The 23,227-nt window shown below is 48.2% G+C and overlaps 1 protein-coding gene across 2 annotated transcripts; it reads right to left on the minus strand.

Annotated features, from left to right (window-relative positions):
- Positions 1-10,283: 10,283 nt before the first annotated feature.
- PLA2G2D (phospholipase A2 group IID) lies at positions 10,284-16,972 on the minus strand. 2 transcript variants are annotated; one of them, XM_017662735.3, is made up of 4 exons: positions 16,901-16,972; positions 14,092-14,236; positions 13,289-13,395; positions 10,284-11,921 (listed from the first exon to the last, which is right to left on the minus strand). In XM_017662735.3, exons 1-4 carry the CDS (start codon positions 16,938-16,940, stop codon positions 11,776-11,778), a joined length of 438 nt encoding a protein of 145 aa, XP_017518224.3. In that variant the 5' UTR covers positions 16,941-16,972; the 3' UTR covers positions 10,284-11,775. The 2 variants fall into 2 exon arrangements, with proteins under 2 accessions (XP_017518224.3, XP_036855452.2); XM_036999557.2 differs by lacking the exon at positions 10,284-11,921 and adding an exon at positions 11,928-12,461.
- Positions 16,973-23,227: the final 6,255 nt, after the last annotated feature.

Here is a 23,227-nt window from a genome sequence, read left to right on the forward strand (position 1 = left end):
AATTGTACTATGAAGAAACACACATCTGTAGAAATTGTGAGATGCAGTCCTAGCATTTGCTAGTCTACTACAGAATGTTGGTATGTGACAGGCAAGTTACAGTTCTCTACCTCTTAGTTTTCTCTGTAAAAGAAAGATAGATTACTTGTGGTTAAACTTCTGCCAGATACGAAAATTAAATTTCTAAACATAATAAAAAAAACAATGTATGCAAGGAAATTAGGATGTGTTTTCAAAAAGGAAAATTACACAGGGTATGAAGGACATGTTTTTGTTAAGGAAAAATAGAGTGATTTTGTTCTAAAGGAAGATGACAAGTTGTTCCGGAATGAGAAAGAGGAAAAAGATAAGACCAAACCTGAATGGATATAGAAAGTGGTAGGTTTTGCAGAACAGGGATTTTATTTGTGGTCAAACTGGCTGAAATGGAATAGAGTAATTTATAAGGGGTCTTTTTACAAAATGAACTTTGATATCAAAAGTCTATTAATGCAAAACTAAAATTTGGTTTTCTCTCTGTTAAAACAACAAAGTTTTCTTGGATTATTGGTCTGGTATTAATAAGAACATAAAAGGTAACCTGCCTAGGAGCTAAGCCTTTGTCTTATCAGAGTAATTTCCTGTACTTTATGTTGTATTTTGTCACGTCTTTGATTATTTGAGAACCGAGATTTCGCACTTTTAAAAGCTCTAAGGTTTTTTACATTTTGGACAATCTAGCCTTCCCCAAATCAAATTCTAAATGAAATATTTTTATTCTTGAACTGACCTTGAGATTTCCCGAAGGACCCTTGGAAAATCTCAAATGATTTGTTCCTTCCCTTTGTAAAAAGAGAGATGTTGGAAATAGTTGGGTTGATTCAATATGTTAAATTGTATGGAAAGCATTGTCAAAGAAGAGCTTCTTACCCTTTTGTAGGGTGGATTTGTATGGGTAACACATTTCAGAAATTGTATGAAATTCCTAGAAATTTGTCAATGTCCTTGCTGTCCATGATATGTCCTGATATAATGTCATATTTCCAGTCATGTTTAAATGTTGGGTGCCACAGAAATAACCAAATTTCCTTGTTCAGTGACTCTTCAGATCTTTAACCACAGCCATTCAATGCCTTTTGTAACTTACATATAGTTGCTGTTTTCATCTGATTCTCCGAAAACATTTGCAAGCAACTGCAGGCCAGAATACTTCAGGATGGCATTGCTTAAGTAACTTTAAGCCCATAGCACTGAGTTGAGTAAGGATTTGCAGAATTAATGGAGAAGCTCATGAGTTCAAACAATTGCCAAACCCAAGATCAAGCAGAACAAGTTCCAGAACAAGTTCAAGGACTGGATGAACTGATGAAGGGTGATCACAGTTTGGTGTGGAACATTACTGTTCTATAATGTTCTGTTTTCCAGATATAAGGAGCTCCTCTCTTTCCCTGTCTCTTAAGGTATCTGTGCTCATAACAGTTTAGTAGACTACACTTTTGTAAATAGAAATGAAATATTTATCTTTTCTCCTTACCTGATCCCTCAGAAATTCAGAACTCTTATTGAGTATTCATATTTTCACAGCAATGTAATTATTTGCATAAGTTAGTAAGAATCTGTTCTCCTTACAGCAGGAAATGATTGGAAACACTGGTCATGTAACCATGGCTTTGACTGGAATGTCATATCTGAGAATGATGTGCATTCTCACATTTGGTTTTCTCGAATTAGATATGACCAGACAGTTTTAAAGGCCAGTGGTTGACTTCATGGAGCTGATGCTAACAAAGTTCTCTTGGAAAAACTGGTTTGGCACCTGGCCCACAGGGCTCCCAGACTTACAGTTGAGTAAGAAAGGTTATTTCTTGTTAGGTCCAGAAAACAGGATATCTTGGGGACCTCCAGAAGAGAAGAATTCACCCAAATCTGTAGGTTCTGAAGGCAAAGTCTGGTGGTGAGTTCCTGGTTTGGCTTTCTAGCCTTGTGAGGCTTCTAAAAGTCTAGTCTGAGATTCTTTATGAAAGGTTCAGGCAAAGAAAACTCAAAAAGGCCTTTGTGGTCAATTATTATTCTTGCTGCCCTTACATAAATAATCATGCCAAGTCTAGTGAGATCAGACTTATTTTGTAAGCAACAATAATCTTTGGTTATCTTTGATCATAAAAGGGAATGGTTGTAGACAGAAATTCTGTGTATCAGCGGAAAACTATAGCACAATTCTTGGGGGGTTCTCTAGTATCTGGCTTCAGTTCTCTGATTAAAGTTTCCAATTATTCTCCTACTTTCCTGACTTGGCATCACTGAGAAGTGAAACGTCCCTTTACTGGAAGCCCTGCGAACAGAAGCTGGAGGATGTGATATGAACTTCAGAGTAATCACCACAATAGAACATGTACGGGCAGCCTTCACGCTGTTGCTCTGTGGGTCACTCAGCAAGTGTACTAGAACGCTCGATGCCATCACCAAAGACATTCAGACTGCAAACCAGGACATTCGTTGGATTGTCACTGCTGGGCTCACTCCAACATCTAAAGTTGCTTCCAACCCAACAACTGGAAACACACTCAACTGGCTGCCTTGTGGACTCAGAAAAGTGGGTTCTCAGCTGCTAATCTTGGTTTTTCTTCTATTGTCACAGCAATTCTCCCATTAAATTCCTGCCTGCTCATAGCATCCAGCAAACACCCTCTACAACCAAGTCCCAACAGATGGTTTCGCTGATCCATAATGAACCAAACCAGACAGAAGGAGAAATGGACTTGTTGTTCAGATGTAAGAATGTGTCTTCTCTCCTTGAACAAGAGGGGTCATTGACAAAGACTCCTAGTTGATCAGACTTTAGTCAGGCTCCTCTAAGACCATTTTTGACTAGGCCTCATCCTCCAGAGCAACAATGCTGTCAAGTAGGTTTAGCCAGAATCCTCACCCCTGATTCTGAGCAAATTCCTCGCTCCCCACCAGCCCCTAGCTGACATCTAATCACCTGGTCTTCAACAGGAACCCTGTCAAGTCAGTTTAGCAATCCCCTCTTTCCCCTGATGTATCCTCTAAATAATTTTTTATCCACTGACCCCCACCCTGCTCCTTGGCTGTTAATCCCAACTTGTCCATGCCGTATGTGGCCTTGAGCCCAGTTCTATTTGAGGTCTTTTTTTCCCGAGTGCAATCATTCCTGGTTAAAATCTGTTTTTACCACTTTATCTACTGTCTGGCTCTGGTTTTCCTGGGACCTTATCTTTGCCCAGAAGATTCCTGGTTATTGTGTCAGTTCCTCTGCATTGATCTTCCCACTGTACCTCAGCTGTCCCGTTCTTGTTTCAGCAAGATGCTGGGGAGAATGTGAGGGGAATCTTAGAGAAAGGACAGTTACATCTCAAACTCACTGATCCATCCACTCATGATACATTCTGGGAACTGGCAAAAAATTCATTTATCAAGTCTGAGAACTTGATAAATTCAGAGAATCTGAAAATTGTTTGGTGGCCATGTCTAAAACTCCTTGACTCATCACTTCTAAATGGCTGATTTAATAAATCTGGAATGTTGCATCATTGGTTTCCTATAAATCAAAGTGAGCCAGCTGTCAGACGCGGAGATTAGTCAGGTTTCAAATAAACTTGGCTGTAAACCTTGAACCTGTTATTATTTTCTCTTAGGATCTCTCTAGCTAGAGACGATCGTGCTATCATACTGTGCATCCAGTCAAAGCCCTAACATGTTTCAGCTTGCAGACTTCCTTTCTTGGTAGAACACCCCAGACCTGTTAATATTGTATGCTTTTCAAAGTGTTTTCAAATCCATGATCCAATATGGCCTCAAAACATCCTATTTTACAGAGTGGGAAATTGAGAGAGGGAGAGAAAATTGTCTTGCTTAAGGTCACACCCAAGTTAGTGGTGTTTGGACCTAAACCTAAAGTCTGGGGGGTCCTCCCCAGCCTGAGCTGGTTCCCTGTAGCAGCATTAGAGCTCCTTGTGGGAACAGAACCTCTTGAGGACTGAGACGGGGGCTTCTTTATGAACCCCTCCGCCTTGCCTGGTGCTGAACACAGTGGAGCAGACCCAGTGCGGACAGTGTCCTTGGTGTGCTTGACGATGGTCCCACTGAGTCCTCCTATGAACCCGTGAGGGAGGTACTGAGGCCCAGAGAGGTCAAGGAGCCAGCTGGTAAGCAACGCAGAAGGGTAGGACCCCAGGGCCCACTCTCTTTGCCCAGGAAAGGTGTGCGGAATCAATGTGGCTGCCCTTTGCTCAAGCTGACACCCAGGCAGGGCTGCAGTTCAGACCTTGGCCAGTTTGCCTGCTATCCCAGGAAGGGAAAATTACCAGTTGATGGCATTCACAGGCTGTAACATCCCCACTCCCTGCAAGGTACAGTGGCGGCCATAGGTGCGGTAATTGAAGAAGGGCCACTTCCCTGGGGCCTGCTTGAGAGGTGTGGAGCTCCAGCAAGCTGGCCTTGGTGAGGATGTGCCTTGCAGGGAAGGAAGGAAATGGCAATAAAACGACTACGTTGATGCCACCGCCTCTGCTGCTGACAGCCATCCAACAATAGCCACAGCAATCACAATAAAAACAGCCGCTCTGGGTCCCAGCGGCTAGTCTCTACATGCCAGATGGGTGCTCAGTACTTTCTGGAGGTTTGTCATTCATCCCTCACAGTACCTTGTGAGGATGGTATTCTAATTCCCATTTTATACGTAAAGAAACTGAGGCCCAGAGATGACCTAAGATTGTGCCCAAGATCCCACTTCCAGGAGTCAGGTGACCCCAGAGATGGCAACCCTCTTGTGTGGGACCCTGAACCCACCCCTTTGACTACTGTATTAGAGTATTTCTCCTGTGGACCTTTCATGTAGCACACTTTCCCCTTTGAGGCAAGATGGATACACCATTGTACATCCTGTTTTACTAATTTTTCCATTGAACATGAGCTTTTTAGCCTTGGTTATTTTGGTGTCAGCGGGCAACTGCAGGCCAGTGTTGGTGAGGAAAAATATTTCCTCTACCCTCTTAGGCTTAGTACATGGGTGCCTGCGAATTAAACTAACAAAGGACAGATTAACAGCAGAAAAGGCACATGGTATTTGTTAATGTTTAGGGCACAGGAGTTCACAGAAAAGAAGTGAGACTCAAAGAAGTGGTTAGACTCAGGGTCTTATCTACCTTTTTAACAAAGGAAAGAGGGTTTGGACTTCAAAGGGCAATAAATCGTGGGGAAGGACTAGGAAGTATGTTGGGGGATGAGTGGAAGACAGGGCTATTTTGGTAACCTCTGTTTGAGCAAGCTCATCTGGGCACAACTCCCATCTTCAACGATAAGAGTCGCTCTTCTGTCCCTGGTCAGGGCAGGGAGTCACCTTCCTCAATGGGAACGGTGTGTCCTGCGTTTAGGTAAATACAGGGAAGGCAGAGAATTCTTCTTGCCTCTGTCAATTCCCAGTTGCCTTCAGCTCAGAGTAATTCATATGCCAAAGTGGCACATTTGGGGGTGGCATATTCTGATCCCTTCCGAGACCATACCACAAGGGATCAACAGAAGCAGGCCTAGTATTGGGGGGCTCCCAGCCCAGCACTCTTTGACTGCCCTCTTCCCCTGTCAAGCTCTGGCTTCCCAAGAGCAGAACCCATGGTCCTCATCCTGTTTCCAGGACTTTCTACCGTACTGCCCAGCTAGTGTTCCCCATGTGGGGGGGCTTCCCAGAGTAGAGGACAAACAGCACCAGCTCACAGTATGTCCGGCTCATTGCAGTTCCTTTCATCCTTCAGAGGTCATCAAGGCCAAGGTGGTCTCAGCCTAGAGCCTGGGGGACCTTGGCACCTCTCTAGCACTTGCCAGCTCACCCAGCTATTGATTGGGCACCTCCTCTCTCTAGTAAGAGTTTTATTTTCATTGCATTTATTTCATGGCTAGAATGATATGTTTCCTTCTTAAGTAAATGTATTAAGATGAAGAAAAGTTAAAAAAAAAAGTAAAGTAAAAATGAAATATTAAACCAAATCTCAGGAAGGTGCTGTGTGAAAGGCTGGGATTTGGGAAGCATTAATTTCACTCCCTCCTACCGGACGGATGCAGCAGTGGAGGCTGACAGAATAGGGCTTGCATGGGATCTGATCTAGAATGTCGGTTTGCAATCTTTCAGCCCAGTGAGCTGTGCCCACATAAACCTGGTATTAACAGGCTAATAACCCTTGGGGCGGGTCATGGGGACCCTCTGCCTGCTCTAGATTCAGGGTGGAGGAGAAATGGGGGTAATGGGAGTCCAGTGATAGAGGTGAGGGGCCTGCACCCTTTATGGATCATGATCCTCTGCCGGATGCATCAGAATGTCCAGCAGCACACACTAAAAACAGGTTCTTGGGCCCCCCACCATGACCTATGGAATCAGACCCTCTGGGGTCCAAGAACCTGCATTTTAAAGAAAATCCCCAGGGGATTCTTGTCCAAGGTGAAGTTTCAGACCTGCTGTCTTAGGGAGTGCCCCACTGGGCTGGAGAGGGTGGCACCAGGATGGGGGGCTCAGCATGGTTTACTTCTCGGCCTGGCTGTGCCACTTCTCGCTAAGTGAGTTACCCTGGGTGAGAAGTTTCACTTATCGGAGCCTGTTCCCTCATCTGCAAAATAAGGACAGAATATCCACCTGGCAAGGATGTGTAATGAGGTTTAAGTGAGAAAACTTATAGATGTCTTAGAACATGGGAACCCAGAAAATGGAATTTGCCCATCTTTGGTCTTAGAAAGCCAGAAGCCACCATGGCTGAATTTTTTCGTCTTTCTTCTGCTCTGCAGCTTCCAGACCTGGGGGATTTGGGACCAGGGAGGGGTTCTTACCGCAGGCCAGCAGCAGAGCCAGGACCAAAGGCAGCCTGGTCTTAGGGCCGGATCCTTGAGGGGAGGGGACAACCTCAGCTTCTGCTTGCCCCAGCCCAGCCTGGCTCCTGGAACGAGCTCCAGAAGAGGCAGCCCATCCAAAGAATGACCTCTGACCCCACTTTCATGCCCCCTGGATGTAGTGAGTGTTCTTGGTAGTGGATGAAGGGCTGATTTCTGATAGTCCTGACAGGAGGCAATCCAATACGCCCCCTGTCCAAGCTGTGCACCCCACCCCCCCTTGCACCCTGTCCCAACCTTCTCACCAATCAAAAGTGCTCATCAGCGAAGATGAGGGTTTCGTAAAAAATTCTCTTTCATGGGACTCATAAACAACCCTATTTTACTGATCACAGATTGAGGAATAGAGATATAACCACTAGTCCAAGGTCACAAGGCTGGGAAGTAGGCCCATTGAGAGAAACAGGATGAGCTTTCCTATCAGCCCTCATTCACTCATGCGACAGACGCTCCATGTGCTCCACGTGCACCTGGCGTTGTCCTGGCCCCCGGCGATGCCGTGGTCCCTCCTGGCATCCTCGGGGCTCACATTCTGGTGGAGGGCTGGGGTAAGGTAAACAGATGGTTGAATGAGTAAGTGTTGAGGTAAATCATCAGAAGGTGTAAAGCAGAGAACTAAAATAACACAGGGAGACAGAGTAAGTAAGGATAGGGAGGTGGCTGCTTCAGTTTTGGAAGGAGGGACATTTTCCCCGAGGGGGTGACTGTCAGCTGAGCTGTGGATGACAGAAGGGCCAGTCTTGCAAGGAGCCTGGGGACATGTGCCTCCTGGGAGAGGCCTGGAGGTGGGCAAGGCTTGGCCAGGAACCTAAAGCAAGAAAAAAGGAAGGAATCTCGTGGCCTGACTTCTCTGACCTGCACCAAGGTTTTGAAAACTGTTTTAAAATCTCCTGTTTAAAGTGAAAAACAATACAGAGGACCCCAATGTAGAGAGAGCCAGCCAGGTCCTGACTCTGGGTTGCCCAGGCTGACTTCAGTAGGGAGCAAGGGTGCCAGGAACCCCAAGTGCGAATGCTCCCATGGCCCCTTAAGGGGGCACTAGACAGGGGTTGAGGGACAGGAGCCCCAGCCCTGCCTGCACATCTCACCAGGGGTATGGAGGTACGAAAGGAGCACAGGCGCTTGGCACTGGATCCAGCAGGAAACAGCATCTGCCCACCATTCCCTGGGCTCACCCCCACCCCACAGAGCTAGGACCCCAGATCAGAGTGGCCTGAGGACTGGGTCAGCCAATGGTGGGAAGGGGTTGTCTGGGGGGTAAAGTGACTCCACGTGTGAGGGCTCCGTCTGTGCACCTCTGTTATCATCAGTGTCATCCTGACTCACTGCCCCTTCTCTGCGGGTGTCCTGCCGTGTCTCACCCACAGCTCCCCTCCCCACCCCTGGGCGTGGCTCTTCCTCTCCCAGGGGCACCCAGGGCTGAGTCACCAACTATCCTGGTTAACAATGTGGGAGGTGAGGTGAGACATGGCCCTGCAGCTAGAGAGACCTGGGTCTGGATGCCAGCGAGTGATTCATGCCCAAGTTTTAGTTTCTACAGCTGGAAAATGCAGGTGACAATAGCAGTGCCCCCACAGAGTTAGAGGAGTGGGTGAGTGGGCACCACAGGTGTTCAGTGTTCACTCCATCCCTCCCCTGTGGGAGGACCGGGGTAAGGTAACAGATGGTCACCACTTGGCAAGCCTGGCCCTGGAAGGAGCAGCAAGCGTAGTGACTGTGCGCCTCCTTCGGCCCCTACATCCAAGGCTGCTTGGAAGATGGGGGTGGAGAACAGGAGATGCCAGTGAGTCTCTGCTTCCTTAGCTCCTCTTACCCAATTTCAGTAACTAGAAATTGGCCCAGAATGAGACCTCACAGGGTGGGAGCGTCTTGCCTTACTTCTGGGACTCAGGCCTGGCTGCCTGGCATGCCCACCGACCCATGCCACCGCTTGGTCCAGAGTCCCATGTCTACACCAACCTGGGATCCACCTGCTCATTCATTCATTCAACAGATCCCTACTGATTACCCACTATGTGCCCACCAGGCCCTGCACTGGGTACTTTGCTCACAGAAGGGGGCACTGCAGGTGCCCTAACCAGGCCTGAGCTGGCCACCCAACACCGATCTTATCAACAACCCTACACCCCGATTCTAGCAGCTGCCCACCACTCAGGGACATTGACCATCTCTCCTTCCAGGGTAGATAAATCCTAAGGAATCTAAACCAAGCAGGGTGATCCCCCATCATCTTGAGCCACCATGGCTTAGGTAAGTAGTCCTGAGGGGGAGGTCTGCCGGGCGACGGTAGCAGGGCTGCTGGACATTATGTCTTGGCTTGAGTTCCAGACCCAAGCTCCCATCTTGGAACTGAAAGTATCCACCCAGAGGGCAAAGCCCGCACAGTGAGGGTGGGCAGCCAAAAGCAGGAAAGGAACTGGTCACTGATGACATCATCAAGCCACTCAAGAGCCGCCTTCCCCCTAGACCTTCATTATTAAGCCCACCGAATCACAGTTTTCTGCTGGAAGCTTCCTGACCAGGGGGGCAGGGTGCCAGGGAGCAGGGTGGGGAGGCTCTGGGGTGAGGTCCTAGCTCTGCATTTTGCTGGTTGTGGGACTTCAGGACGTTCCTGTCTCTGTTCTGAGCCTCATGTTGCTCAAATATAACATGGGAGTAATGATGCCCATACATGCCAACACTGATATTGTCACAAAATCCCAGAGCCCAGCTGGCATGCAGGAACTCTGATGCACAAGTAGGGGTCACCAGCTCTTGAGCAGGTGTCTTGAATAAGTGGGCATTGTGCATCAGGATCTAACGGACTCAGCTGCCACACAGAAGGACAGAAGAATTGGCTGGGAAGAAGGGAGCATCAATGAATAATTTTCTCTTCTTGATTTATCTTGGGGGTGGCTTCAGGTTTGGTCTGTACACAATAATAGCAGGAACAATACCGTTAACACTGAAGGAGGGTGACTATGTGTCAGGCACAGTGCTAAGAGCTTAATATGCATTAATCATGTTTAAGGCACTAACCTTGTCTTATTTTCTTAATTTCATCTATAGTTCACACACAAGGAAACCAAGATTCCTCACTGTAAGGTCACATGACTAGTCCAGTATGAGTGGAATTTGAACTCGGCACCCATAGTTCTTAATTCCTATTACACGGCCTCGTATGAGCCACTGAACTCCATGCAGAAGCAGAATGCTCAGTCAGCTGTTTCACGTATGTATGTCAGAGGCTGGGGGTGTGAGTGGCTCAGGTGCCCCACCTCTGTTGCTGGAGACATGATTAATTACATATGAATGACAGATCATGGATGCTTATATGAAAAAGATATCCATTCACCCATCCATCCAACCATCCATCCATCCACCCAAACTCAGTTTCCCTAGAAGCCAAGCCTGAGACAAGGATTCTTGTGCAAGTCAGTAATTTATTGAGGAGTGCTCTCAGGAGGAACCTGCAAGGCAACAGGGAAAACAGGATAAGCCAGGGGACAAAGCTGAGCAAGGACGTGGCTCCAGGTGTCTAGCCTCGCCTTGATCCCGCAAGGAGCTCTGGGCACGCATTGTACTACCCACATGGTCCTGCACGGAGGCTGGAGGCTGGGCAGTTGTACCCACCATGGTATTATACCACCTAGTCATGGGTGAGAGGTGAGCAGGGAGGGGAAGGGTGCTCCCCGTGGGCAAGGGCAATCCTCAAGAGAAGGAGGCAGATGTGAGCATTAGCAGCCAATACCTGGCTTGCTGAGGGCTGGGGAACTGGGTCAGGAGGGGAGCTGCGTGGGACACCAACACCACCCACATTCTCCATCTATCCATTATGGGTTCCTTTGGTCTGTAAGCATTCACTGAACACTTTCTATGTGAGCAGCAGAAACAACGATGAGATAGAAGTGGCCTCCGTCCACCAGGAGTCCCAGTCTGTTGGGGAGATCAGAGGAATCCACACAATTGTACCCCACTCAGGATAAAGATTGGTAAGCTGCAGACCCCTAAAGAGCTATGGGAGGCTTGCAGGAGGAAGGCAGCATTGGAACTGGGCAAGAATCAGCCAGGGGAGGCTTCTGCCTTAGCTGCCTGGAGATGGCAAGCCGAGCATTTCTGCACAAGCCCCAGACTGAGCCAGTGCTTGGGAGCAGGAGAGGACCCGTGGCATGTGCTTGTGGAGCAGGTGCCTGGAGCGAGAGGAGGGGGCAGCGTCACCTAGCGCCTCACTCCGCAGGAATCTGTGGAACCCCCTCTTAGGCCTGGACCCTGCTTTGGTCACCAGGGATGCAACTGGGTCCAGGTCAGGAAGTCCTCCTCTGTGAGGGCCTCCAGGCCTGGCTGGGGAAAGGGACACAGCACCAGACAGGGCCAGTGGCCAACTCCTGTGAGAGGCTCTGTCCAGGGGTGGTGGAGGGCCCTGGGGTTTTAAGGAGTAGAGTCACTTGGACAGAAAGATCAATACCATGCTTTTTGCAGAGAGGCCAGTCTGGCTGCAACTCGGGAAGTGAATTGGAGTGGGTGAGACTGGGGCTACTGGTAGGGGGTGTGGGGGCAGCGGACATGTGAGGTTCACATTCCTGCGGAGGCGGCAGATACTTTGCCCCATGGCCCCGCCCCCAGTGCCTGCTGCTTTGGCCTGAACACTGTCCCTGGGGGCAACCTGGCCTCAGCTTTTCCTAAGATTCCAATCCACCCTCAGAGGAGACAGTCGCTGCCCTGTGGGAAGGTTTAGAAAGTCCGGGAGGCAAGATGGGGAGTAGGGGCCAGGCTGAGACCCTCCCTCTTCCCAGGGGTATTTTAAAGGAGAAGGGCTGGTTCAGGGGGTTAGATACTGATGCAGGGGTGTCAGCAATCCTGCAGGACTTCCTGAGCTCAAGATGCTGAGGAATGGGGTGGGGACGTGCAGCAGCCAGGGGGCTTCTGCTAGCATATGGGGGTCTTGCCCCTGCAGTGGGGCCTCCAGTAGTAACGCAGGCGCTTCTGGTAGGTGTCCAGGTTACGCTGCAGGCAGACGGCCACCTCCTTGTCACAGGCACACAGCTGCTGCTCACACCAGCTCCCCTTGTCAGCTGCGGGGTGGAGAAGGGGGGAACTTAGTGTCTGTCCCTTCCTGACGCAGAGCCAGGGGTGGGTCCAGGGTCCCTGGAGGGAGTCACTGAAGGCAGCGCGATCCTCGCTCAGCTGTAGGGTGCCCTTCCTAGCTGCTTTGACTCCAGCTGCATGACCTTGGGCTTGAACCATCACCTCCCTGTGAGCCACTGCTCCTTTATTCATTCGCTCATTCAATAAACAGTTGAGCATCTATCCTGTGGCAGTCCTTGGGGGAAGGGACTGTGAGGTTCACATTCCTGCGGAGGCGGCGGCAGATATTTGGGAACCACGGAAGCCAGTACACAAACTGTGATAGGAGGCAGCCAGGAGCGAGGCAGGGACTGCAGGGCGGTACAACAGTGGGACCTGACTCAGTATCAAGAGCCGTGGGAGCTGCCATCGGGGTGCCTGCCCAGCCAGGAGAGCCGGCGTGGAGGAGGGGCAGTGCTCCCGGCAGAGGCGACAGCCTGTGCAAGGATTCTGAGGCAGGGGCGGCCATGGTGCTTCAGTTTCATTATCTGTAAAATGACGATAACAGTGACACCCCAGGGCTGTTGGAAGAATGAAAGCCAGGAGGCAAAGTCCTCAGCACAGAGAAGGATCCCAGTGAAGGTTGGCTATTATTGTTGCTGTTATTATTACTATTAAGCCTTTCATTAAAAGGTCCTGCTGTGATGAGCCCATTCAGTCCCAGCCCTGAGCCCTGCCACCTTCCTCTATGCAGGGACCCAGGGGCCAGGGGACCTGGGTTCCGACCCAGGCCCTATCATCTGCAGCTGTATGATCCTTGGGAAACAGTTCTTCACTCTATTCTCACTTTCCTTGTCACTTAAGTGGAAATCATCAGGGTGGTGCCATCTTTTGGCCGGGCTGCTATGAAGATCGATAATGATGAAAGTAGTAACAATACTATCGGTAGCCAGTGTGATTTATCCAGCATGCTCTCTGCAGTGGGCATCTACAAGGCTCATTCTGTGTGTTACCATTTTTGTTCTCAAATTAACTTTATGCCGTTATCATCCTGAGTTTACAGATGCAGATACCAAGGTTCAGAGAGATTGAGTACCATGTTCAAGGTTACAAAGCTGGTTGGTGGTGGGTCTGGGATCCAAGCTGCTGCTTATTAGCCTTTCAGACCTTGAAGGCATCAAAGTCCCCACTGGACCTTTCCATATTCCCAACCACATTCTTGCTCCTCCTCCACAGCCCAGCTACTGCTACTGGACAACTGAGTGAAACAGAGAGGCTGAGTAGTGTGTGCATGATCACACAGCATATGAAGGCAGTGAGTGCCAGAACTCCCTTCTTCAGCCCCTGACTCCAAGCCTGACACCCGGACACTTACAGCACTGGATGTGCCCCTGGGAAAAGGTGTAGTTGTAATTATCTGTGAGGACTCGGCATTGATGGTGCTTCAGGTGATCATAGCAGCAGTCGTGGGCATGGCAGCACCTGTAGGAAGAGGACAGGAGATGGGGCATGCAGGGGCATAGCTGCATGGGTCCCTGGCAGACTCCAGTGAGGTTGCCCTGTCCCAGAGGGGCAAGTGCGTGCCACCTTGCAAGAGTCAAGGCCTGCAGGGTACTGGTCTTCTCTACGGTCATGCCAGCTGGCACTGAGTGCTTCCTATTACCAGGCATCTGTGTTATCAGCAAATTCTCTCTTAATCCCCACTACTCCCTATGATGGAGGTATTAGGATGATCCCATGTCCCGGATGAGGAAACTGAGACTCAGGGAGGTCAAGCCACTTGCCCAAGGTCACACAGCCTGGATCAGGGAAGTGACCCAGTCCTTGGATGGCTCTTCATCTCCTCTGGCTGATTCCCAGGGTTGCTGTGAAGATCAAATGAGGTAATGACAAAAAGAGGTTGCACTTTTTAAATATAATGTGTAATGGCAGTGGGGAGTGTGTGTGTGTGTAGTCTAAGTTAGGATTTGGGAGTGCAAGGCATTGGCCTCTAGACTCTGGAGAACCTTCTAGAAGGCAAGCTCCAGGAGGGCTGGGACTGCATGGAGCTCAGTAGAGCTCCTAGCACATAGCACAGAATGAATTCACAGGACGAATAAAGGGATGGAGAGGAAAGGGGAGAGTCCGAGGTGGGGGCAGGGCAGGGTTGCCTCCGTGGGCCTGCCTGGGAAGGGTTACCAGTCCGTGGCATCTTTGGGTTGGCCTTTGCCACCAAGTCCACAGTGGCAGCCATAGGGCCAATAGGAGAAGATGGGTGTCTTCCGGGTCACTTGTTCGACCATCTTGTTCAGGTTCAGGATCCCGCCCTGGGTTAGAATCACACCTGCCAAGAAGCCCAGCAACAAGGAGAGGACACGAATCTCAGGGGAGGCCAGTGGGCCACAGGCCTGGCATCTGTGGACCAAACTGGTCACCTTGGATAATAAAATGACAATCACCACTACGGCTGTAAAACATGCAATGATAGTGAGTGTACATGGGTCTTCTGTGTAGTGATTTATTAACTCCATCCAACCCCATGGGATAAGTACTATTTCTTTTATAAATAAACTTTTTAGTTTGGTATTTTCTAGATTTACAGGAAAGTTGCAAAGATGGTACATACACCCCTCACCTTGTTTCATCTCATTATTATCATCTTATCTAACTGTGGTATATTTATGAAAACCAAGACATGACATTGGTTAAACAAGTACTATGTTTAACCCCCATTTTCGAGATGAGCAGACTGAGGCTCAGTGACTTGCTCCAGGTCTTAACAGCTGGTGACTGGAGGAGCCATGATAGAAACCCAAGGCAGTTCGGTTCCATTCTCTGTCCCCAGGGAAGATGCAGCCTTGTTCCTGAGCTCTGCCCCCCACATCCCGTGGAGAAACCTGCATGTTAAAGAGCACAGTGCGACCCTCCTGGGAGGCAGTGTGATTTGGAAATCAATGATTTTCAAGGATATTTTTCATTTCAGTCATGTTCTGCTGGTTAGACTTGATCATAATGGAAATTTATTGTATTGGGAGAGAGGAATCCTTTATGTTGAATTAGGAGAAATAAAATATATTAAGTCAATGGATTTAGGGGAGAAACAAACAATTAAGAAAGGGCCTGAAGTGTACGTGTGTGTAATCTCCAGAGATGACTCAGGAACACAGACGGAGCCCAGAGTCTCAGGGACGCCCCTCTGGGGGACCTTACTTATGGGGTTCCCCCACCTGCTCAGATAAATGGTGCTATAATGAAAGGTCCTCATGCAAATGAAGTAAATAATAAACAGGGGTCCTTCTATGTGACAGCTGAGTCCGTTAGATCCTGATGCACAATGTCCACTTAATCCTAAATTGTGGGAGGTGGGATTGGGAAGAGGGGGTTGGGAATGAACCATGCAGTGGACCAAGAGTGAGATCTCAGATAGGTTGTCTTTGGCTGCAGCTGAAGACTGGTGGTGTCTGGTACTTGCAGGCCTGTTGTATCCCCAGAGGCTCCCCTCAATGTGCAGAAATCCACACTGTCACTCCTGTTTTGACATGGTGGCTCTAGCTTTGTGGCTGTTTCAGGGAAATCTTGCTAAGCTTGGATGGTGCTAATGAACGGTCCCAGGCCCTCTGGAACCCCCAGTTCAGCGATAGGAACCTGAAGGCAGCCCTTTGCAAAAAGAGTCAGCATCCACCTGGTGGGCTAGCCAGGGACCTTGCCTTTTCGGGGTCCCTCTGGGCCTCTTTTTGCATTAAGTCTTTCCATTTCAGCTAGAAATAGACATACAAACTCACACCTGAATGATGCAGCTGTTCCCTGCCAGGCAAGCAATAAATTCAACTTTGATTCAGAATGCCTTTGGGTGGTGGCCCTATTTCTTATAATTTTACAGTGAGGCAAAGCCAGCCCTGAGAGACTAAGGGACTCGCTGTGTGGTTGTAAGGGCTTTGGTGGACTGGCCCAACTCGTCAGTATTTCCGTCTTGGTAGCTCTTTCCATCCTGAGCTGCCATGGTGGGGACAGAGCCCCTCTCCCAAGGGTCAGCCACAGTGGCGGGAGGCCACATCGCCACCGCCTCCTGCACGTGCCGTGTGTTAAGCTATTGCTTGCTTACTATTACGGACACTTGCTAAACACTTTGTATATGTTGGAGATTTTCTAACTCTACAAAGAGGAGGCTACTGTGCCCATTTCACAGGTGAGGACACAGAGAGGTAGGGTGACTTGGCCAAGGTCACTGCAGGAGATGGCGGGCCAGTGCGTGAATGCAGGCTCGTCTGGGTGTTTCATCTCTACACCGTGCTTCCTCTTAATGTCTGAGAGATGAATTTCAGTAGCTTAAGTGTAATTTTCCTAACAGTTTTCACTGTAACTCTGGAGATGTGTTCCTCTCTAGAATCTGGAAGTCCCAAAGTAACATAAAAGCACATTTAAAACACTTCCTAACATCAAATACTCTGAGGTGGATTAAGAAACCCAAATGCCAATTTGCTAGCAACCACGTTTCTACATTTGATCTGCTAAAGGCTGAATAGAAACTACCCCACCGGCCACCCACAGTCAACAGAACCTCCTTCCCAAGTTCGAGGGCGATAATGAACATGAAAAGGTTCTAGAAAGAGAGAGCACTGTGCACAAATATAAGATTCTTATTATTTGGTCAAAGGGACAGGGACGCAGGGGAGCAAGATGAGGTGGGGATATCCATTTCTGTGACCTGTGTCTAAGATACCACAGGTGTCAGCTCAGCAGGCCCCCTGTTTCTAAATCTCTTTTCTCAGCTTTACAGAAGTCCAGCGGCAGGCCACACAGCTCGGCAGACGAGAGGTCTCTGGCCAAAGCCACCGTTCTAGGGACCTGGCAGCCACTGATGGCTACTTGTGGGGTTGGAGGGGGGAAGGGTTCGGGACTGGGGGTGCCAGAGCAGTGGGGATTAGAACAGCAACTCTGTCTAGGAAAGAGATAAAGGGCCTACCCGTCCCTTTTTCCCTTCCCAGCTGTGAATCCCGTGCCCACTCACCAGCAAACATCATCAGCATACACAGCAGGGGGTGTTCCATGATCCCAGGAGAAAGCAGTGGAAGCAGCAGCTGGAGGGCCCCCCCATGCAGGCAGCCATTATATCAGGGGGACCCCCACCCAGCTGGGTCCACCCCGCCCCTCTCAGCTCCACCTCCCTTGGAGGCCACCATGCCCTGTTTCCTCTTTTCTCATAATGGGGAATTTTATTTTTCTTATTTCTAGTATCTGGTTTTATTTGTCTCATTTCATTTTATTTTACTTTATGATTGCAAAAGCAGCATGCACTCAGTGTAAAAGATTTGGAAGACATAGTAAGAAGAAATTTAAAATCACCTGTGAATCTATTAAGAACCCTTAACTTTTTGTTTTAATTAAGGTATCATTGACAATCTTATGAAGGTTTCACATGAGTAACATTGTGGTTTCAGTATTTACCTGTATTATCAAGTCCCCTCAACACCCCACTGCAATCACAGTCCATCAGCATAGTAAGACGCTATAGAGTCATTACTTGTCTTCTCTGCGCTGTACTGCCTTCCCTGTGACCTACCTGTATTGTGAGTGCTAATTGTAATACCCCTTAATCCCCTTCTCCCTTCCTCCCCACCCAACCTCCCAAACCCCTTCCCTTTGGTAACCACTAGTTCCTTCTTGGAGTCTGTGAGTCTGCTGCTATTTTGTTCCTTCAGTTTTGCTTCATTGTTATACTCCACAATGGAGGGAAATCATTTGGTACTTGTCTTTCTCTGCCTGGCTTATTTCATTGAGCATAATACCCTCTAGCTCCATCCATGTTGTTTCAAATGGTAGGATTTGTTTTCTTTTCATGGCTGAATAATATTCCATTGTGCATATGCACCATATCTTTAACCACTCATCTACTGATGGACACTTAGGTTGCTTCTATATCTTGGCTATTATAAATAGTAAGCACCCTTAACTTTTAAAAATTGAAATACATTCGACATATAACATTGCATAAATTTAACATGTACAACATACTGATTTAATGATGTATTGCAATATGATTGCCACTGTAGCAATGTAATAAGTAACACCTTTATCAGGTCACAATAATTATAATTTCTTTTTAGTGGTTGGAGTTGTTGAGATCCAGTCTTAGCAAGTGTGATGAATACAGTACAATATTGTTGTCTATATTCATTATATCCTGTGCATTAGCTATCTAGTGATTGTTTATTACTTTTTGCAAGTTTGTACCTTTAAACAACATCTGTCCTGTTCCCCCTCTGCACATCCCCTGGTAACCACCATTTTACTCTCTGGTTCTATGAGTTTGGCTTTTTTAGATTCCACATATAAGTGATGTCATGTGGCATTTGTCTTTCTCTGTCTGACTTTTCTCAGTTAGCACAATGTCCTCAATGCCCATCTATGTTGTTGCAAATACCAGATGTTCTTCTTCCCATGACTGAGGAATATCTCATTGTGTGTGTGTGTGTGTGTGTGTGTGTGTGTATAACCACCTCTTATTTACCCATTCATCCATTGACAGAAACGTAGGTTGTTTCCACTTTCACATTTTGGTACATGTCCTTCCAGTTCTTTTGCTCTGTATATCTTTCCACACTTTTCCCTGACCAGATCAGGCAAATGTTACAGGCAGTATTTGGTAGTCTGCCTTTTCACTTAACCAATATAACTTGAACATATTTCTATGTCATTAAATTTTCTTCTGCAGTAACAGTTTGAAAGGCAACCTCGTATTCCACTATAAGTCTGTGCTGTTCATTCAATAAATCCCCTTTTGATGGACATATGGGTTGCTCCTAATTTTTTACTATTCTAAATCATATGGTGGTTCAATAAAAGAAATCCTTGAAGCTAAATCTCAGTTCATGTCCAGAATTGTTTCTGTAGGGCCTATGTCCCTAAAGCAGACTTGTTGAATCAAAGCACGTGCACAGTTTGACAGCAGTGGATGTATGTTGACAATTCACCCTGCTCCAAGGTCTGCCACCACTTACATGTGAGAATCCTAATGAGGCAATTGGTGCGGACCCACCTTGTGCTGATGGCAGGACACACAAAGCATCCCAAAGAGACAGCCTTCCACAAAGGCTCCATGGGAACCTTTCAAGGTTTACTGAAGACCCATTGAAAACAGAAACCGGTTTTCTTCTACGCCTGGTAGATGGCTATTCAGGGACACAGTACCCAGGCTGACCTTTTGCTGCCAGCTAATCAGTTCATCCAAAAAGTGTGCCCGCATGGGTCACTACTGAGAGTTGCACTCTCTCTCTTTGACATCTCTTCCCTCTCTAAGTCTAATTTTTCTTGTGTTCCTTGACTCAGTTATCAACCGACCACCTCATATGTGGGAGAACAATCTGCATGCAAAATAATGGAGCGGTGGGCAAACTCAGTGTCTCTAGCATATTCCCTGACACCCGTCCCCCGTGTGAGTCACTGGTCATTCCCTTGTGCTCTTACTAATACGGGCCCTTGCTGTACAAGCAGTCTTCTAGATCTGGGCTCTTGATGGGGCATGTGGCTGCCTCCCAGAGCCCCAGCTGCCCCTGCTCTGGTGTCACTGGGCAGAAGCAAAAGTAGCCAGGACCACAAGCCCTTTGTTAATTCAAGATGGTTTTTTCCTAATGAAACAGAAGACACAAATCTGATATGGTGAGGAAACCTTTAAAACAGTATCCCAGACACCCGCAGAGGCCCCAGGGCACATCTGAAAGGCTGGGTTTGCAATCAGAGGAAACTGCTTCCAATTCTGGCTCCTTCTCTCCCCAGCTCCAGGACCCTAGGCAAATCACTTCACCTCCATGAGCCTTGGTTTCCTCATCAGCAGAATGGGACACAGTCCCTCCCTCCTCTGATTGCTGTAGGGTTTAGAGACCACATGCACACAGCAATTTGCACCATGTCCCACCCACCAGGATCAACGTCATCACAGTGACCACGTGGAGGTGAAGAGGGTGGGGAGGTGGGACTCAAACCCAGAGTGCCTGGGTGAAGGCTGGTCTCCCCAGTGCACCAGCTGCTTCACCGGGAAGGAGTTGTTCAGCTCTGTGTCTTTGTTTTCTCATGTGTAAAATAGTGGTTTTATGCTTCCAGGCCTCTTGTGGGGATTAAACAAGATGGTACAGGAACAGGGCTTGGTCCACAGCCAGAGAGCAATAAGTGTTAGGTATGGCTACTCCCCTCATCCTCATCTTCTTTATCTGCACCATCACTGCTTGTAAGAAACAAAATAGATAATCTTTTCTTCTGCATTGTCTCATCTGCTCTTAATCCTATCCACTGGATCTCTCATCTCAGTGTATTTTTTCTCTCTAGAAATTTGAGCTGGCTTTTTAAAAAATATCATTTATATTTCTACATAACATGCTCAAGCTTTCCTTTATCTTCTTAAACATCTAGAATATAGTTATAACAACTATTTTACTGTTTTGTCTACTAATTCTATCATTTGGGTCATTTCTGGGCCTGTTTCTATGGATTGATTTTTCCTTGTTATGACTTTTAGGTCACGCTGCTCATTGTGATGGGTAACACTCTGATGAGAAAGCTTTGCTGATTTTAGAAGGGTGGTTTCTTAAAAGTAGGTTCCCAGAAGTGAAATTGCTGGGTCAGAAGATGGAAGAGCTTCTATGCCTCATCTGTTCTCCGACATCTGTAGGCATTTAGAAACCCCCTGGCTTCTGCCTCCGTCAGCAGTGTGTGAGTACCCTTAGCAGCTGGTTGTTTCTTAATGCTTGTCAGCAAGTTTACTTCTCTGGAAACAGTAGGAAAAACACCCAACGATACTGTTAAACTACAGCCCATCAAGATCTCTAGTTGGTGGATGGAAGGAGCAGGAGAGGCTTAGGTGCTGGCGTGTAGATTCTACTGAGACTAGGAACCATCAGCTGAACCTCGACTACGTGTCAGGCACTGGGCTGTTACCTCGTTTAATTCTCACAACTACACCATGAAGGGGATACTGCTGTTCCCATTTTAAAGGTGGGGAAACTGGGGCTCAGAGAGGTTAGAAACCTGCCCAGGGTTACACAGTAGATACATAGCAGAGTTTGGGTTAGAACACGGATCTGCCAGAGCCACCCTCTCTATGTGCTGGGCGCTGCTCTAAGCAGTTCACACATAGTAAATGTAAGACGGTACTGCCCTAGTCCCCATTTTACAGGTGAGCCGTTGTGTCTAAGAGCTCTGCCTTACTTTCCTGCCCTCCCAACATAGATGGAGGTGGAAATAAGAAAAGCTGGCAGAGACTGTAAGCCTGCTGCCTGCAACCACACTATGGAAGAGAAGAAAGTGGACCTTCCTCTCCTAAGAGATGTTCAGAGGTGGTGGCCAGAGTCCTCCATGCAAAGCCCCATTTATCAGTCTGGTCCCAACTGCCTGGATTCCACCCAAGAGGATCTGGGCTTCTCCAGGACCCTCGGAGCTTCCTCTCTGAGAGCTCTGGCAGGGGAAGAAAAAGGAGGGAGAGACTAGAAATTCCCTCATGGGAGAGGAACCCATTTTATAAGTCAGGACAGCAGGTACCCTTTGAGGGGCTGGCAACTGGAAGGGGTTACTAAGAGGGCTTAGGGAGATTGCTACTGTTTCCTTGACTGGGTGGTGGTTACATCTGGGTGCTACATTGCAGGAACTCATTCCAAAGCTATTCACTTCTGATAGTGCATTTTCCTGTGTGTACATTATACCTCAATACATTTGAATGACGATGATGATGACCAAAGTGAATGGGCTCAAAGTTCAGCAGGGAACACTCCAGATCTCCTTCTAGATTAAAGACTGAGGTTAGGTCATAGAAAGAAAACCCCAGTGTGATATCAGGCAGATCTGGCTTCCAAGTCTAACCCTCTGAGCCTCAGGTTTCCCATCTGAAAGGTGGGGCCACTGATGCATCCCCTGCAGGACTGTTGTCATGAGTATCGGAAGAATGATCGGCACACAGTAGGTCATCAATAAATGCATGGCACTTGGTGACCTGTCCTCCCTGGAGGAAAAAGTCTAAAATTCTGACCAAAGCAAGAGGCTGGGAGAACTGACATCCCCTCACACGCCCCCACAACCAGCTGAGTTAGTCATACTCAGCAGGGGGATTTCCACTTTGACCTCTCAGTTCATTCAGAGTGACCCAAGCTCCGACTAATAGCCTCAGAATGTACTTTTAAAATCGCTTGAAGTCCCCACATCCAGCAGCTTTAAGATAGTCATTGTTAAAAGGTTTCTTTTCAGACCTGGCCCAGCCTGCTGTTGTCTTCTGCAAGGTCACGTAGGCTGGGAGGCAGCATAGCCCCAGTGTTCAGAAGGAGGCACAGGGTCAGACAGAACTGATGTGGATCCTGACTCCCCTCTGTCTTCTCGCCTATTAAATGGAGGGGAGGAAAATGAGGATGCCCAGCTAATGGGGTTCTTGTGAGGATTCCAAGACATGGAGCATGTATGGTACTTGGCTTGTACACAGTAAGCACTCAATAATGGTAATTAGTGGTGTTATTAGTATATTAGCTTCTGGGAGGCAAAGACCATATTTCCAAGAAATCCCACAAGAACCCAGCAAAGAATTCCATTCATCAGGCAATTGCTGAACATCAGCTATGCGCCAGCTCTGGGCAGACCCAGCACACTGTAGCGGGCAGAGAGGAAAGTGTGGACAAGTCCCTGCCCACTGGGAACTTATAGTGGCCCAGGAATGACCAGACACCTTTGAGCTTGGAACCTGGGCTGTGTAGATCCTGGTGGCTGTCTGGTGGGTAGGGGCAGGGACCCCACACTATTTGCATAAGTTATTTGCATGAAGATGTGTTGATCTGCGTCCGGCCTCAGCCTCAGAATGGGGGATAGCTGTGGACACCAGGATATTTGCCTGATGGATTTGGCTCCAGCCCTGTGGAGAGATACCTGCAGAAGCTCCAGGCACAGACTGTGGTCACAGGGAGGGGCTCTGCAGGGCACAGGGGGCAGAGGGGAGCAAACATGGCACAGGATGGGGCTGGGGGCCATGCCCTTTCCTCTGTTCAGAGCATGGTACGGCACTGAGGCTGCGACACAGGGCAGCCCCGCCGGGCACTTGAGAGTCTGCACCTTTGGGGTGCAAAGACCATGGACAGCTGTGGAGGTGGGTGGGGATGCCGAGCAGAAGACTATGAGAAGCCTGGACTCCCAAGGTTCCTCCACAGACTCCCAGAAATAATAGCAAGATTTATTTTGGGGTGGGGGGCACTTAGGGAGGTGGTGACTTATGTGAGCCAGACAGGAACCCAGAGGCATTTTTACTATTAATTCTTAACATGATCCCACAGGGGCCCACAGCCTGGAGACCTGGTAGAAGACTTAGTCCAGA

The sequence above is a fragment of the Manis javanica genome, chromosome 4 (genome assembly GCF_040802235.1).
Source record: "Manis javanica isolate MJ-LG chromosome 4, MJ_LKY, whole genome shotgun sequence".
In the NCBI taxonomy this organism is placed as follows: domain Eukaryota; kingdom Metazoa; phylum Chordata; class Mammalia; order Pholidota; family Manidae; genus Manis; species Manis javanica.